At 62.5% G+C, this 15,323-nt stretch overlaps 1 protein-coding gene across 2 annotated transcripts; it reads right to left on the bottom strand.

Annotated features, from left to right (window-relative positions):
* Window positions 1–467: 467 nt before the first annotated feature.
* MXD4 (MAX dimerization protein 4) lies at window positions 468–14,471 on the bottom strand. 2 transcript variants are annotated; one of them, XM_082727140.1, is made up of 6 exons: window positions 14,278–14,467; window positions 14,078–14,177; window positions 10,579–10,608; window positions 5,077–5,191; window positions 4,009–4,171; window positions 468–3,697 (listed from the first exon to the last, which is right to left on the bottom strand). In XM_082727140.1, exons 1-6 carry the CDS (start codon window positions 14,339–14,341, stop codon window positions 3,540–3,542), a joined length of 630 nt encoding a protein of 209 aa, XP_082583266.1. In that variant the 5' UTR covers window positions 14,342–14,467; the 3' UTR covers window positions 468–3,539. The 2 variants fall into 2 exon arrangements, with proteins under 2 accessions (XP_082583266.1, XP_082583267.1); XM_082727141.1 differs by lacking the exon at window positions 10,579–10,608 and having other exon boundaries at window positions 14,278–14,471.
* Window positions 14,472–15,323: the final 852 nt, after the last annotated feature.

The raw sequence follows: 15,323 nt of genomic DNA, 5'->3' as shown, positions 1-15,323 counted from the left end.
CCAAGGACAGGTCCAAGGAAGGTTACTCAGGGTGTACCCCTGCCAGCCAACAGCAGCCGTGTGGAAAGCGCATGTGGCTAAGAACACCTGCTGTCTACTCTAAGGCTGACCACCCCATGGGCCAGCTGTCCTCACAAGACAGTGCCCCCACCCCAGGGCCAGGAGCAAAGTCAGAAGGCCAGGGGCAAGGGCACCTGGTTGGCAGATGGTGGAGGCGGGGTGGGGTTCCACTTTCATTCAACTGAAGTTGAATGACTCCAGTGACTGGAGGCAGCAGCGAAGGTGATGTCTCCGTGGTGGCTGGCTGGCAGTGGGGAAGGACGGCGGTCTGTTGGGCCTCCCGAAAAGCAGAAGCTGGGGACAGGGCAGTGAAGGCTGCCAAGATCACCAGTGGGCTCAGGCTCCCCATGGAGGCTGAGGGGAGGGGAGCCAAATATGGTGATAGAAAGAACTGGAAGCCACAGGGATGAGGTATAAAAATCTGTATTTATATTACAAAGACAGAATGGTACAGCACAGTCCCTCCCGGTAAACAGGCAGGTGGGTGACCCAATTCTCTCCGGCGAGGATCTCGTGATGCACGGACCTGGCCAGCACCAGGCCCCCTGGGCAGCCCCAGACTCTGGCACAGAACCTGCCCTATATGGGGCCCGGGGTCAGAGTTCTGTGTACATGGCCATGGGGAGGGAGCCCCAGGTTAGCTGGCCCAGAGAGAGGCAAGGGTTGGGAGAATGGGGGAAGCCTGCCTCACTCAGCAGATGGGGATTGTCTGGGGCAGGCAGGAGGGCGGGGGCCCTCAGGGCTCTAGCTGGGCACATGGGTCCATCAGCCCTGGAGAGCAGACTGGGATGCTGGGCCTCCAAGACCCCAACTACAGAGGCAGGCCCAGAGCTCCAAGGAGAAGCAGCTGTCTTGAAGTCTCCCCAGCCAGCTGGGTCTGCACTGGGGCAGTGGTGGCCTGGTGTAGGGCCAACTCCCAGTGAGGGTGGGGACCCAAACCTTAGCCACCGAGGGCCACAATGGCCCACACAGGTGTTGGAGGGCATATGGATAGAGGTCACAGACTCCCCCGCAGCCCTGTTTGGGTCCCATCTGCTTCCTACAGACTCCACGATGCTCGGTTATCCAACGTGGCCTCAGCTGGGCCCCCTCTGGGTCTCTGGCCACCAGCACCAGCTAACCTATGCAAAAACCAGGGAGCTGGAGGGAGCAGGGCGAAAGCATGTGTGAGCAACCCCTAGTGCTGGACCCTCGCTAGGGGAGGGGCCTCCAGACCACAGTGCCCCTAGGTAGCCAGTGAGGTCAACTCCCTGGCCCACATGGGAACCATGGCCTGAAAAGCCACGGGCTGAACTGCCAGGAAGGTCAGCTGAGGGCCCCAGCTGGTCACCCAGGGAGGACTGTGCTGGCTGGGATGGGAGCAGAGCTGCCAGCTATTGGGAGAGCTAGTGCTTTAAGATCTGAGAGCGCAGACTATCTCAGGGCCCTAGACTTGTGTCTCCTGAAACAGGATCTTCTACTCGGGCCCTCCTACCCTGCTCAGAGCCAGCTGGGTGCTCACAAGAAGCACTGTGTGGCACACTTGGCAGATGGGAGAAGCTGGTCTAGGCTCCGGACCCCCAGGGAAGCTGGAAGGAGATGCTGACAGAATCGTTTTCCTTGCAACCACCAGCAAGATATCAGGACAATCTCCCCAGTTCGTGTTCTGCCTCCCACGGGCCTGCTCTCCACGTCATCCCGAGCCCCTGCGGGGTAGGTTCTGTGCCAGAGCTGCTTCCAAGGACCCCTTTCTACCTCAGGAGGCCACCCGCCCCAGGGGTGTCCATCGGCGTGACCAAAAACAAACACAAACTTTCTCCACAATCCAGAAATTGGGTACAACGCACCAGAGAGGGAAGCAGACGCAGCTGCGGGCCAGCCCCACAGCACACCACCCAAATACTGCTGTATGGACGAGGACTTCGGGAACAAAAGGCTAGGAGAAGCTGCCTAATGCCCAAGCCCAGCTACCCAGGGGGAAGGGCTATCTCCATCAGCTGCCAATATCTGAAATCTGGAGCCCTCAGCCCAAGCAGGGGGAGCAGGGAAGGGTCAAACTGGGGACAGGGGAGATCATGAGGCCAGGCTGCCCGGCAGGCCCCGAGCAACGGGGGCCAGGTGACAGAGAGCCGTCCCCACGACCCCTGACTGGCCCAGCAGTCTTTCACCCACAGAAGGCTGTGGCTGCCAGGAGGGGCTGCCGCCTGGGGAGGAAGCTAGAAGGGCACCTGCGGGGTGGGCCAGGGGCACCCCTTGGGCCACAAGGGAGATGCTGGTGGTGGTGGGTGGGGTGGGGCCAGACACGGGACACAAGGCACACTTGGACAACGGTGACAGACAAGACGAGTCCCTGAGACGCTGGGTCGCTCCCACCCCTCAGCAAACAAGGACACAACAATGGCTAGGAAAATAGAGTACAAAAATCTCATTCAGGAAACTGAGGCAGCACACGCTGATGTCACTTGGCGGGGAGTCCTTAGAGCTTTTTTCTCTTTTTAAAAACATTTCTCGTTTTGGGGAAAAAGCCTCTCTCCTGGGAGCCCCATTCAGGGCTGCTGGGCAGTGCAGCAAAAATTTTTTTTTAAAGGTAGATGAGAAAGCCTCCTGAGGACTCTGTAGCTTCAGGCAGCTGCCCCAGTGCACCCCAGCCCCTGGGAAGGGAGACCCCACCCTGTGCAGACCGGGCAGGGGAGCCAGGCTGGGGGGAAGAGCCACACACAGGCCTAGAGCCAGCATGTGCCCAGATGAGCCCTGAAGGCCAACCTCCCCAAGACGCGTGCCCTCTGGGTCCAGACCCCGTGTGTCTGCATGTGCGCGTGTGGGCATGTGTGCGTGTGTGCCTAGGCATGTGCGTGTGTACATCTGAGGGACCTACCAGAGCAGAAGCTGCCCAGCTTGGGGCGGGGTGGCCTGGCCTGCCCCCAGGAATCCAGCCCTAGCTCCTGACACCTATAGGGTGCAAAGGCCCCTCTCCACCCACTTGCCCCAGGGTGCTCACCCGAGTCCCGCCCTTCATGGGTCCCTCTGTCCAGGCCTCAGGAGCCTACGTGGACTGACAGACAGATGGACAGATGGACGGAGAGCCACGCCTTCCTTCCTTCCTTCCTCGGTCCACTCTTTTCTCCTGGGATCCAGGGTTGGGGTCTGAGCTCCCCGCAGTGGTCATTAAGCCCCTCACACGGTGCCCGCCGAGATTTGCAGCAATGATATTTAATACTTCTGGAATGATTAGGAATCTGAGAACAGACCGTGGACAGCTACGCTGGGCTCCGGGACGTGGGAGCTGGGCCCCATCTCCCTGCAGGGGTCCCTGCCCAGCTGGGAGGGATGGGCGGCGCGGTGGGCCCTGACCGGCAGGTGGGCGGAGGCGGGCAGCCCAGGTGGCAGCTGGAGCTTCCAGAATGGCACGGCAGCGGGCCCGTGGAGAGGCTTTCGAGGACTGGAGGGCTGGCGCACTTGGCCGGGTCGGCAGGCGGGCCGAGGAGCCGAGGGCACCGGGCCTACAAAAGGCCAGGGCGGCCAGGCCGCCGGCATGGGGGCCTGTAGCCACCATCGCCGCAGCCACTGCTCTGCAGGCTGTAGTGGTCGTCCGCATCACTGCTGCTGCCAACACTGTCCAGCTCTCCAGGGCCAAACTCCATGCCCTCTACGTCCACTTCTGGGGAGAACAGAAGGGGCAGGATCAGCAATGGAGGTGCCAGCCCGGGCTCCCTTCAAAGCCAGGGCTGACCTCGGTGGAGGCAGCAGAGGCTCCGCGGATGGGAGTGTGAGGGCTCTGGGTCCACGGCTTAGGGAGGAACAGGGAGCTCGCAGTTCAGACCTGCTGCCCTCCATGCCTCAACCTCCTCGTCCGTCCACACTCTGAGTGCTCGTTGCATCAGCTGTCATCCCCAGCCTCCCCAGGGCTGCCTCCTCGGCCAAGCCCACCCCGTTCCCATCTCCCCGCCCGGGGCGCTCCAAGATGCCCACCTTGCTCAGAGTCGTCCGTGGAGACGGCGGAGCCCGTGCTGTCTGTGCGCACGCGTTCCAGACTCTGCATGGACAGCTGCTCCAGCCGCCGCTTCAGGAAGCGGTGTTCCCGCTGCAGCTGCTCCTTGATGCTCAGCGCCCGGCGGTCCTGCTCCTCCAGTTTCTGGGGGTGGGGATGCTATGAGCAGTGGGGGTAGGGGAACCACCCCCCGGACCAGGACCAGGAACTAGGGCCGAGAGACCTGGGCAGAGCAGATTCTCACACCACCCCAGCCCCGCGGGCTGCCCCCCAACTTGCCAGGGGTTACGGAAGGCACTACTTCCCAGGCCCAGGCTCTGCATCTGCAGAAAACCCATGGCCATGACCCAACTTGGCCAAGCCAAGTCATGTGGGGGCCCTGGGCTGGCATGGCCTCCTGGAGGACAGCCTGCCCTCGGTGGTCTTGCCCCCTTTGCCCCCCATACTGTGGCTATCCCCCCCACCCCCAGCCGTCTGTCCCTGAGGGCAGCACTCTGTTCTGACAAGCTGGCTGCTCCATGCCTCTCTCCAAGCTCCCACCACCCTGCCCCAGGGCGCCCCTGCCTGTGCTGGCTTGGAGGCTCTGAGGGGTCCTTTGAGAGACCTTCGACTCCTAAACCAGCAGGTGGTCTCGAGGCCCACCCACCCCCAAAAACAGCTCACTCCATCTACCCCCTCTGTCAGCCCAAGGAGACCAACCCCACCCTCTACCCAGAACCTCCCAACACCCCTGGGCTGCCCGCTTCCACTCCTGGCCTTCCTGCCCCCACCTCTCTTCCACAGCCCAGGGTACCAGGAGCCATTTGCACCCACCTTCACCTCTCCCAGCCCGGCATGGATACATCCTCCACCCCTCCAACACTTCTCGATAAAACCCAGCAGGTACCTGTGCCCCCCTCCACCCTCAGCATCCCCAAGCCCCCACTACCCCAGAGGTTCCCAGTGGATACCTGCTAGGTAGCTCCCTGTCAGGCCCCTGGTCCCTCCCTGGGGTGTACAGGACGGACTGGGGTCGGCTGAGGTTGTGGTAGGGGTGCCACCCTACTCACCTTGATGTGCATCTTGGCCCGCTTTAGGAGGCTCAGCGTGGTATGGCGGGTGCTGTCGGGGCCCAGGGGCACCAGTTGCTTGAGCTGCTCCAGATAGAGCCTTAGTTTGGCTCGTCTGAAAGAGAACACACAAAACCGTCAAGGCCAGGGAGGCAGAGCCAGGGGGACTACAGTGGTGGAAACATAAGGCCTGAGAGGTCTGGGGGCATGAGAGGTGGCCAGCCAGACTCCTGGATGGACCTGCTGAGGGTCCCTCTCCAGGGCTCCCCTCCCAGCCTGGCTGACAGCGTCCCCCAAAGAGCCAGCTACCCACCTTCTGGATTCCCCGAGACAGAGCTGGGGCCCAGGTAGCCAGCCAGCCCAGCACAGCCCTTGGGGCATAGCCTCAGAGCCCTGGCTCACCCTGCGGTCACCACCCACCACAGGAGACCCAGGAGGCCAGGGGACGACCTGCGGTGGTGAGATTAGTGCTTTCCTCGGGCTGCTTCCAGAGGCCCAGGGGACTCCAGGTAAGACTGGCATTCCACTTTCTCAAGTTCAGGGTGGTCTCTGGTCATGTCACCACGGAAACACAAGTCTACTGGGGTCAGGGAGGGCCAAGAAGCAGCCCCCTCCCACCCTGAGTTTGGTGCCCCTGAGAGGAGGCTGCTTCCTTCCAAATTTTGTCCCTGTGACCATGCAGACAAACGCAGATCTTCACCCAACCACCCTCATAAGACCCAGTGACACTGTTCACACAGGGGCCTTGGGTGAGGGGCTCTGGCCCAGGTCCCGCCCATCAGAATCACCACTTTTCCTGGCTGGCAGAGACTCCGGGGGTGGCCATAGCTCACCCTGAAACACATTCTGCCCACGAGGACGGCCGGGGGGCCTCTGCCATGTGCACATGCCAGACCCTCCCTGCCTCTGCAGGAGGCCCAACTGCAGCTCTGAGAAGCTCCTGGAGGGCAGGGGGGCATCTGTATGAGGCCTTGACAGCCTGCTGGTCCACTCACCCCTTCCCTCACCAACTCCCGGCTATCATCCCGTCCCCAACCTGCCAGAGCCCTGCCCATCCACAGCCCCCTGCTGCAGCAGAGCCTGGGAGGACAGCGAACTGAGGGGGCACCCGAGGCCTGGGAGAAGGGGCAGCCAGGTGCGGGCAGGAGCCTGTTGGCAGAGCCGCGAAAGCAGCCCTTCTCTGCAGAAGGAAGGCCCTATGCCTGTCACCCAGGCCCCTGTGGCACCCTCCCACAGACAGAGCAACCCCCCCCAACCCCCAGCCCCCCCAGCCCACAGCACTCTGGGACCTAGAAGTTGTCCACAAGAACCTCCAGGACATGGCACGGAGATTGTGCTCTGCCTCAAGGCTGAAGGACTTTCAGAGATGAGCTCCCACCTCCACTGGAAGACAGGGCTGGGGAGGGGCACACCAGCAGGGCCACCCGGACTCTGGGAACCTCTGCTCCCGTACCTCCAAAGGGCTCCAGGACCCTGCCCGCTGCCCCCACTGAAAACAGGGCTAGGAACACTGGGGCAGGCTGCCAACCCTGCTCCGTGCACAAGGAAGGGCTCACCAGCCGGGGAGCCACCCTCCCACCGTGGGCCCTGCTGTCCTGCCCTGTTCATGGCTGGGGGGGTGGCTTGCCCATTTGCACTCCAGCAAATGGCAATTCTAACAATCTACTGCTTAGGTAAGCAGTATGTGATCTTTGTGTAGAATCAAAAACTGCAAATCAAGACAAAGAAAAATAAATGGAAAGTACCCCGAGTCCCACCATCATTTTGGTGTACTCCACATTTTCGCATCACAAGTGCTCAGCGTACGGAACCACCTACGTGACAAGGGACCCAATACTGTTTAAGAAACTCAAACAGCAGACGCACACGAGAGACGCAACAGGACACAATGAAGAACAGGAGGCATGCGTCTCCGGGTGACACGGTTGGCAACGTTTATTTCTTTAGCTTTATGGTTTTTTGTTTTTGTATTTTCAGGCTTTCTATGCTAAAATAAAATACCACATATTACTTTTACAATCAGAAAGAGAATTTGTACAAGAAAGAAAAAACACAGCTAAAAGACAAATAACAGCAGAAAAATATCTGTAATACACATAAAAGACAAACGGTTAGTATTTGTGACATTTTGAGCTCATACACATCGAAAATAAAAAGAGGAGTACCTTACTGTGGAAATGGGCGAAGGACACACACAGGCAAGCTGCAGAACACAGAGCACTAAGCTAACATGAAACCCAGTCGGCCGCATAGCCCATGAGGAAACCCAAGCCCCGCAGGGGAGGCCGTCATCCAGGCCTGCCTGCCAAGACCTGCTGGCTCTGGGGCTAGACACGTCGTGGGGTCACTGGGGGAGGGGAGCAAACAGGGACTACGCACCCAATGGCCATGGCAGCAACTTGAAACCTTGGTCAACACTCGCACCAGACCCCAGGGTGACAAGGTGTGCTGCAGGGCTGAGGGGCACGAAGCAGAAGCCACAGCTAAGAGCACGGGCAGCACAACCACGTGTCGGTGTCGGCACAGGGACGGCAGCGGTGGCGAAGGCACTGACACAGGACAGCGCTCGCGTGGTGGCAGGTGAAAGGTCAAGTTATGAAACAGTGGATAACAAGGTCCCCTTCTTATCCATGTTAGTATCAGTGGGGGGGGGGGGGTGCAGGTGGCCTCCCAGCCACCTAGGGTGGCTCTCTCTGGGAGAAGAGGGGCACCGGGGTCCCCCGAGCATCCATCATAGACATGGACAGACTGTTTTAGAAATCCTAAAGCAGAGCCTCCTCAAGGGACAAAGACAGTCTGCAGGATCATCCCCATGTGATGCTGAGCACTAGACAATGCAGCTGCCCGAGTCCCCAGGGCACGTGGCCAGGACTGCAGTCTCGGTGGGGCCAGGACCCAGTTCTGCCAAGCACGGGCTGTTGGGGCCCGGGCAGGTCCCCACCCTTGTTGGCCCGGGTGGTCTGCCCCTGTGGGGAGCACGGGGGGGGGGGGGGCGATGCTGAGGCTCCGCCTCCCAGGGCTACTCTGGCTCCAGCCAAGCCCTCCTCCAAGGCTGCCACAGTGCCCCAGGCCCACCGCCAGCGCCCTGTGGCTGTCCTGGCATTCCTGGGAGCTTTGAAAATTCACCACTTCCTGAAGGAAGCCTGTAGGATTCAGGAGGCAGGACCTGCCTCTGGGAATCACTGCATTAGTGTTAACAGCAGCTCAGTCTCTGGCTGCCGGCCACAGCCCAGCTCTGGACACAGGTCCTTCCTAGCTTCTCACCACGAGCCCCCACCCCCATCCCCGCTCCCGAGAGGAAGACCCAGAGCTCCTGAGCCATGTCCCCCAGTGTCTGCACGGCCACGCACTGAGCCAGGCCTGGCTGCTTGAAGAAAAGAGAGACGCAGTGAACTGTGGCTCCCTTGAGGGGTGCAACAGGCGCTGGGGTTGGGGGCAGGGAGGCAAGCACAGGCCCGGTTGCTCCTTCTGCTCACCTGCACCTTCTGCTTGTCAGGGGATTTATAAAGATCGTGAGCCCCTGCGCTAGGTGGTGGGAGCTCCATACTTCCACCCACAAAGGCTGAAGCCTGGAGCTGGGGCCAGGAGCCTCACCCTGCTTGGGAGCACCTGACCTCCGTGGCTGCCTGGGGTCAGCAGCGGAGTGTCAGCCTTAGCAGACCCGCAGGAACTGCTTCCTACGAGGCCTGGGAGGAGGATCAGGGCCAGGCTGCATGGGCCTGAGGGTGACCAGGCTGGCTCAAACAGGCAAGGGGAAACCCCACAGGCCCAATGGAGGCACACCTCCAGGCAAGGCAATGTCCAGGGCCTGTGCACCCCTCTCCCCGGAGCTGGCTGGGTGATCCAGCCAGTGCTTCTTTCCTTCCTGTGGCCAGCAGCCGGCAGCATCCTGCCATCAGCGCTGGGCAGCCACAGGCACAGCCATGACCCCAGTCCCCACCAGGGGCTCCTCATGGCTATCCACAGCTGCCTATTGGCTAGCTAGGAACAGGACCCTGCACTGGGATGGGGAAGTGGACAGAGATCTCAAGTCACCCATCTATCCAGCTTCTGTGTCTCAAAAAGACCCCAAGGCCCAGCCTGTCAGGGCGAGCTTTGGTAGAAGGTGACTGAGGCCAAGGCCAGGGTCAAGGGCAGCCATGCCCGTGGCACCCACCCTCCCTCGGCCTGGTCCCCTCTGTCTGCATGAGGGGCCGTCTTCCCAGGCACCACCCTAGGAAGCCTTCTCCAAAACACCCCCCGCCATGTGTCTGTCCAGGCTTCCCGGTCTCAGCGGAGACTGGCCACCTCCTCCAGCCAAGGAGCAAGCCTGGGGCCTGCCTGGCTCTCAGGGCCCCTGCACCTGCCCCACCTCCATGGCCTCCCGGGAGCCCCTCAAACACAGGACCAGTCCAGGAAGTACGGTTCCTCCAGAGAACACTGCGTCCTGTCCCTGCCCAGCGCCCGCCCAGCTGAGGGCTGAATCCCAGGGGAGCGGAAGCTGGTGCTGCTGTAGGCGTAGAGCAGGGGCGGGCGGAGGACACATAGAACTGGCCAAGCTCCAAGCCTTCCCAGAGCAGGCTGCGAGTTCAGCTGTATGCAGAAGCCCCCCTCCCACGCTGACCCAAGAAGGGGGGAAAGAGCTGGCCCATTTCACAGATGGGAGCAAAGCTCAGGAAAAAGCTATCATGTGCCGTCCCTTGGTCCTGGCACCACAGCTCTTGCCTTCAGGGCCTCCGTACCCACCCCCAGCTCCCACCGCCCCACTGAAATCCAGGAGGGTCCCTGTCTGCAGGGCTGAGCCTGTCTGTGCCTTGTCCCTACTTCAGGGGAGCCCCAGGGTGAAGGAGCCCCTGAGGGTACAGCCAGGCCTACAGCACCCAAGCTGGGGTCAGCCAGGGGAGGGGCCCTGGGACCTAGCTCTGGCAACAGTGCTGCCCTGCCCTGCTTCTCTCCCCAAGCCCTCCCACTCCCTAGAGGACCGAGCATAGATCCAGACTCACAGCCAGTAGGTGGGCATGAAGGGGGCTCCCCTGGATCCCACCCTGAACCAAAGCGTCCCCTCAGGCCCATGTGGCCAGAGACTGGGTACCCTTCCCAGTGGCCCCGCACAAGACCAGCAGGAGTTCCTTGAAAGACAGGCCCCAGGGTGCAGGGGACCCCAGACTAAGAGAGCCAAACCCTCCTGGCTGGAAACCGGCATCCTAAGGGCTCACATGCTGCTCCCAAAGGGGTTTAGATATGGCTCTCCTCCTCCAGAGAGCATGGCCTGACCATCACCCAGCACAGGGGGTCCTGCTCCAAGACCGTGCCCCCCACTCATAACTTCCAAAGGCAGCGCCTGGGGCCCCATCTCCGGACCCCTGGCATAGGACCCCAGCCTGGCAGCACCATAGGCCACACCCAGGACACATTAGGAGGCATGGGGCTCTGGCCACAGCATCCCCACAGCAGAAGGGGGGGGTGGGATGCATCAGGCGACTCATAGTGGGGACCAGGAGTGGGGGACAGGGGATCACTTACCTGTGCTTTTCTAGTTCATTGTGTGAAGACCTGTTTAGAGAGACAGAAAGACAGAGCTCACTCTGCTGCCTGGTCAACAGGACAGGAATGACAGCATAACTTGGGGGCCTGGGGACCTGCCAACAGTGGCAGAAAGGGTCTGGGCCCCAGGATGCCTCAGGCTGGGCAGGGCCAGTGCAGGAGAGTGGCTGCCTAGTGAAGACAGGGGTGGGAGAACTGGCACTAAGTGACAAAGAGAGGAGACAGAATTGCAGCTGTATCCAGAGGTGCCTAGGGCTACCTGGCTTATTTCGGGAGGCTTGTGGGGGCTTTGGCCAGCAGGAGGGCCCAAGACCCCTTCCAGAAGGTACTAGGAGTACTAGGACTAACCCACCCTGTGCTCCCCAGACTTCCCAGGCCCTGAGCCACCAGCCTTCTCTGTTCCCCTCTCCTAGAGGCCAGTGGTATCTTTGGAACTACAGGAGTTAGCGCAGAGAGTCAAGGGAAGGTGAGCACAGACACGGGGTAGTCTGGCCTGGACCCAGCCGGAGCACCATTCTCACCCTGCTGGTCTCTCCCACCTGCATCGTCATAGCTCATTGTAGCACTGGGGACACCCAGGGACAGAGGAGACCAAGCCCCAAAAGGATCAGCACATAAGGATGCCTCCACCACGTGGATGCTCCCCAGGCCAGTGGGCAGGAGGGAGAATGAGGCTGGCCCTCACTTCCTTCTGGGGCCATGGTCTGGGTACAGGGACCCTATCTGCTGCTCAAGCTCTGCCCAGCTGGCCCATCCAGACAGGAGTACAGAGTCCTGAGTGCCCTGGCTGGCAGGGCCACAGCACATGCCTTGCAGGACAGTAATACAGCAGGGCCAATCTCCCAGCTCCCATCATCCTTGCAGTCCAGGTGGGGACTCACTCCATGGACAACCAGGGCTCCTAGGCCTGCCTGGCTGCCTCGCATGTGAACAGAGGGCACTCAGGCAATCCTATGTCCACCTCAGGGGACACCCAGATTGAGTGCTGTGTTCCTCACTCTTTTCGGGAGCTTCTACTGACCTCTGCCTGCCTGCCCTTACTCTCCTGCTCCAAGAACTGTGGACAGTGTGTCACCCATCCCCATCCCACAAGCCGGAGTGCCTGCCCATCCTTCCTACCTCTGCAGCCTGCCATGATCCATGGCCCCACCAAAGCCAAGTAGGGCCCAAGGCCTCCCCTCTGCTCAGCAGGGCAGTCAGCGCTGGGGCCTCCCTGTGCAGTGTTAGGAGAGCCTGGAGGGCCCGCTGGTCACATGAGCCAGGCAGGGAGCTTCAACCTCTGCCAGGACTGGCCAGGACCAGGAGGGAGCAAAGCCATCAGCTCTGCAAGGTCTGAACCACAGTCCCTCCATGTAGGTCTGGAGGTCTGCTCACGTGTGGAGGTAAGGGTCAGTGAGTGTCCTTCGATACAGAGAGCTGCATCTGGCCACTCCCTTCCAGGCCGGGCTAGACCCCATCCTGGAGGGGGGGGTCACTCCTTGGCTAGCTAGAGGCCCAGAGCCCCTCTTGGGGCCCCTCCCAGGTCCAGACACCTGTGATAACCTATGGCAGGTTTGTAACACGGGTCCCAGGAACACCCTCCTTGGGCCTGGGGAGAGGGGGGACCCCAGGCTGGGGCTCTGCTAGGTACATTCCTGGCATCCCTTGGCTCACACCCTGCGCCAGCAGCCCCAAGCAGGTACTCTCCTGGCCATGTTCTCCAAGAACCTGCGCCCCAGCAGGCTGGCTCCAGTTCCCTCTTGCTGAAACACTGTCCCCCACAGACCTTCCTGGGACTTGTGGGACCTCCACACACACACATTGCCCTCCCGCCCTCCTCCTCACCCTGGTCCCAGCAGTGCCCATCCTTTTCCCTCATCATGGTGAGACGAAGACGCCTTTCAGGGTGGCATTGCCCCACCAGCCAAGCCAGGGCCCCAGATTCTCTAGGCCCTGCTTGGTCCTTGCCCCCGGTCTGGGCCCAGAGGAACAGCAAAGAAGAGCACTGCAGCCAAGGAGACCACCTTGGCTCCCCCCAGCGCCCTGAAGGTCTCTGCCTGGCAGAATGGAGAAGGCCAGAACCCCACCTCGGGATGGGGGTCCCAAGGATGAGATGGTGGCTCCAGGTAAGGAATTCAATTTCTCTGTTCCTGTTTCCTCAGCCTTCACATGCAGATAAAAATAACGCATCTGTTCTGGGTTGGGCAAACAGGAGAAGATCCTGACCTACTCAGCACCCCGAAGCCCCCAGAGTCTTAGCTGGGATTCTGATGATTAACTCTGGGTACCTCGTGGGAGTCCAAGGTCATGCCCAGGAGTTCTCCATGGGCCCCAGGGTGTTTAGGGGCAGTGAGAGCCAACAGCGGGGCCTGGCTGGCTTATCCAGGAGGCCTGAGGCTGGGGTGCCCCCCTCACATATCTCTTCCCAAACTATCTTCAGCAGGGGGCCAGGGCCTGGCATTGGGAGGCCCATCCAGCCAGGGAGATGGAGACTCAACCAACTCCTTGCCAGGCCCAGGACGCCAGGACATCACAGGAGATGGGTCCTTGTGCCAGCCTTTCTGTTTCCCAAGAACGGGCAGGCCACAGGAATGAGCCGCACCTTCTGCCAAGGGGCCCTGAAGCCCCCTGCAAGCCCAGCTCCCCGCCTGGTGACATGGTCCAGAGCCAAAGCAGGCCCCCAGGCATTGTCAGGTGTGGGGTGGTCTTCATGGCAGCGGGGAGAGTGGAACCCCACGGAGCCCTAGCTCGGGGTCCTTCCCCCTCCGCAGGGATGTGCACCCTAGCTTTCTGCTTCTCCAGCCTGGGAACAAGGCCAAAAGAAGGGAGGTGGGGGAGGGCCGCTGCACAGCGGCCTGCACCTCTTCCGGCTCCCCTTCAAAAGGGCCTCTTGTCCCAAAGAGGGGGTCCCTGCACTTGTCGTCGCGGTTCCACCAATGTTAGCAGACTGGTCAGGAGAATGAACTCCGCGGTGGGGTAGGGGCCCCGGGCAGGGCCTCTGTGCGCCCTCATTATCGGGGCCCCCCGGGGGTAGGTGTACTCGGCCCATCACCAGGAGAGATGCGGCCCACCCTCCCGCGACCAGCAGAGGCCAGGGCGGGCCATCCCACGCTGCTGTGCTCCGAGCCTCAGTTTCCCCGGACTCGCGGGGTAGCGGCCCGTGCCCCCGACAACTTTTCTCGTGGCCGGAAAAGTCCGGAACAACTTGGGAGCGGGAGCGGCTGCGGGAGGAGACCCCGAGCCGCGGGCGCTGTACGCGTGGCACTGTTTACGCGAGAGGCTGAGGAGGCGCGGCCCGCGGGAAGATGGCGACGGCGCGGGCGGGGCCGGCCGGGCGGGGCTGCGGCCGCGGCCCGGGCGCGCCTCCTCCTCCAGGCTGGCCGCCGGGGCGCGCGGCCAGCGGCGAGGCCGCGGAGCGCGGGTCGGGGCCGGCGAAGGGGGGCGCTCCGAGGGGCGCCTCGGGGACCGGGCTGGGGGGCGGCCGCGCGGGGGGCGGTACCTGTTGTTCGGGGCCTTGCGCACCAGGCCGGCCGCCTTTGTCTTCTTCCTGGCGAAGTCGCCGTCGAAGGGCAGCACCGAGGCGTAGCCATGCTCGGCCTCTGCGGACACACGGCGCGGTCAGCGGCCCCGCCCCGGCCCGGCCCCGCCGCCGCCGCCCGCCCGCCCGCGGCCCGGCGCACAAAGGGGCGCGGGCGCTACCTCGGTCCCTGCGCTCCAGGTACTCGGCCGCCTCCAGCAGGATCAGCAGGGAATTCAGCTCCATCGTCCGCCCGCCCGCGCACGCCCGCGCTCTCCGGGACGGCGGCGGCCGCTGCCCGGCCCTCTCCGGCCGGCTCCGCTCGCCGCCCGCCCCGCGCGCCCGGCGGCCCCACTTCCCCGACTCCGCCGACTCCCTGCGCGCTCGGCCGCCACCCTCCGCCTCGGGCCCTCAAATTGACACATAAGGGCGAGCGGCGGCCGGCGCAGCCAATGGGGGCCGGCGCTCCTGCCCCGGGGGCGGGCGCTGGGCCGAGCCGGGGCCAATGGGAGCTGGCCGAACGCCTCAGGCCGGGCCGAGAATGTTGACAGATGCTAAGCTCGGTTCCGATAGGCCCGCCACGGTAGTAACAATTTAGAAGCCCAAGCTTAGCAACAGCACGTGGTGGCCCGGCCCCCGCGCTCGCTGACTGGCGGCTGGCGTGCATGTTAAGTAGGCGCCATGCGCCGATTGGCCCAGAGTGGTCTATGTAAAATAGGGACCGCGGACCAATGGGCGGCGGCGGGGCGCGCGGCCAATGAGGGCGCCGCGGCCGGACTCGTTGCCGAGAGGAAGCGAAGAGCCGTGGGACCTCACGCCGCGGTGCCCGCGCCCCAGGGTCCGTTAGGGTGCGGGGAGCGTCGGGTGCTCCTGGCAGGTCCGTGGGGTCTGAACGTGTGCAAGAACCTGTTGCCCGGGGACAGCCGCCGCAGCTCTGGCTCCGCGGGAGCACGGGACCTCGTGGTCTCCTCGGGGGTGGCGCGTGGGCTGCGCACGACACCGCTTCCCGCGGGACGCAGAGTGACCCCAGCGAAGGGCGGAGCTCGGGAGAGGGGCGTAGAGGATCAGCGCCCAAAGCCAGATTTCCTTGAGCCGCATCTCAACAGGGAGAGGCCCGGGGATGAAGGGGCCCTCATCCCGTGCGTGCTCCCGTCTGGTCTGCAGAGTGGGCACATTCCCAGACATTCCGGGCATTGGTCCCCTCTGGCCAAGGAAGCGGTTTCTGGGG

Source organism: Mustela nivalis (assembly GCF_964662115.1).
Source record: "Mustela nivalis genome assembly, chromosome: 4".
Taxonomy (NCBI): Eukaryota; Metazoa; Chordata; class Mammalia; order Carnivora; family Mustelidae; genus Mustela; species Mustela nivalis.
The sequence above is the reverse complement of the archived record's forward strand: the minus strand, read 5'-3'. Positions and strand labels throughout refer to the sequence as shown.